The sequence below is a fragment of the Microtus ochrogaster genome, linkage group LG4 (assembly GCF_000317375.1).
Source record: "Microtus ochrogaster isolate Prairie Vole_2 linkage group LG4, MicOch1.0, whole genome shotgun sequence".
In the NCBI taxonomy this organism is placed as follows: Eukaryota; Metazoa; Chordata; class Mammalia; order Rodentia; family Cricetidae; genus Microtus; species Microtus ochrogaster.
In genome coordinates, this window is record NC_022030.1 from 21,864,162 (window position 1) to 21,865,797 (window position 1,636).

A 1,636-nucleotide genomic window follows, 5' to 3' on the forward strand; every position below is an offset into this window, starting at 1 on the left:
CTGTGGTTTCGGAGCCTGTCCTGGAACTAGCTCTTGTAGACCAGGCTGGTCTCGAACTCACAGAGATCCGCCTGCCTCTGCCTCCCAAGTGCTGAGATTAAAGGCGTGCGCCACCACCGCCTGGCCACACAAAGGTTTTATGTACAGGAGTGAGAAGCCCCTTCCTCAAGGCCACTGTCACTCTTTCCGAGTCCCCTGGTGTTTTGAGGAGTTTCCTCCTTCTACCAGGAAGCCTCATGTGCTATTCCTGTGACCCAAGCTCCTGTCCCCATTTTCTATAAATGCAAATTCACTTGCCTTGCATCTTCAGCGTCTTGTGTCCATGTCCCTAAACCATAGTCCCTGGCTCCTGATCTCCCATGTCCACATATGGTCCTTGTTCCATGTTTCTTGGTCTACTCCTGCCTCCCCTAAGTTCTGAATCTGCCATGTCTCCTCATGTTTCTATGTCCCACGTTTCATACTGTTTTTCCTAATCCATATGCCACCCTGTGTCCTTGTGCCCACTGGTCCCTATGCCATCGTGTCTCCATTCCTGTGTCTGTGCTGCAGATCTAGGCCATGATTGGTATCTCCATGTCCCAAATGCCAAGTCTGTGTACCTCTGAGTACCAATGCCATGTCACTTGACCTTATGACTTTTCAAGTCCGTGTCTGGTGTCACACATGTCACCCCATGTCCTCTGTCTGTCCCTGACACATATCCAATGTCCTATTTACATCTCCATTTCCTCTACCAATGTTTTCATATCTACTGCTGTGTCTGTCTGTGGTGTGTCTGATGTTTAGTGTCCCTGTCTCTCAGGCCAAGTCCTTGTGTCCCCTGTCCCATGTCCTTGGTCTGTCCTATATCCTCATCTCCTCTTCTTAGCAGGTTCATATCTTACATTTTCCAGTTCCATTTCCTACCCATGTTCCACCACCCAAGAGTCATCCTCCGTGTCCCTTGTAACCTGTGTTGCCCTCCATCCTCCATCCAGGTCTCAGAATTGCATCATAACGTTCCCGTATCCTCATTTTACAGCCCATCTGTTGTGAGTCCTGGGCTCAGTGTCACAGTCTCCTAGGTCTCACTGTGCCCCATGCCGGCCCTGAAGCACCCTCCACTCACGTTATCATCTGTGGTCAGGTCACCCTCGCTGGCCTGGATAGCAAAGGCAATGAGACAGATGGCAGCAGCCACCCACATGAGGCACTGCAGACCGCCTGCCAGCTGCCGGGCAAACTTCACATACTCAGGGGTGCCGCGAGGGGGCCGGAGCGCGTTGGGCCCATCCCTCAGCAGCAGTTCAGCTGCCAGGCTTGCAGTCAGGCCCTGGGGACAGGCAGGTGTGGTCACGGTGGAGGCCACAGGTTTCGCCTTCACCCTGACTCTTTTCCCTCCCCTCCTCTCTTGTCCCCTTCTCTCTTCTTCCTCCTCTTTCCCCCTTTCCTCTCTCCCTCCATCTTTCTCTTCTCTCCCCTCTCTCTTTATCACTCTCTCTTTCTCTCTCTCCTATCTCTAACGGCTCTCTTCCTCTCCATCTTTCCCTCCCTCTCCCCCTTCCTCTGTTTCTCTACATAGGTCTCCGCCTCTTCTCCATGTCTCTCCCCTCTCTCTCTCTCTCTCTCTCTCTCTCTCTCTCTCTCTCTCTCT

At 52.6% G+C, this 1,636-nt stretch overlaps 2 protein-coding genes across 3 annotated transcripts in view; both read right to left on the reverse strand.

Moving 5' to 3' along the window:
- LOC113457658 (zinc finger protein 420-like) overlaps nt 1–1,636 on the reverse strand; it is a 1,205,902-nt gene that overhangs the window by 648,928 nt on the left and 555,338 nt on the right. The gene's annotated exons all lie outside the window — the stretch shown is intronic.
- The window catches only part of Atp4a (ATPase H+/K+ transporting subunit alpha), a 12,727-nt gene that overhangs the window by 10,325 nt on the left and 766 nt on the right, over nt 1–1,636 (reverse strand). For both annotated transcript variants that reach the window (XM_005361221.3, XM_005361220.3), the window contains exon 4: nt 1,112–1,315. In XM_005361221.3, coding sequence (XP_005361278.1) covers nt 1,112–1,315 — 204 coding nt within the window. The remainder of the gene's footprint in view (nt 1–1,111; nt 1,316–1,636) is intronic.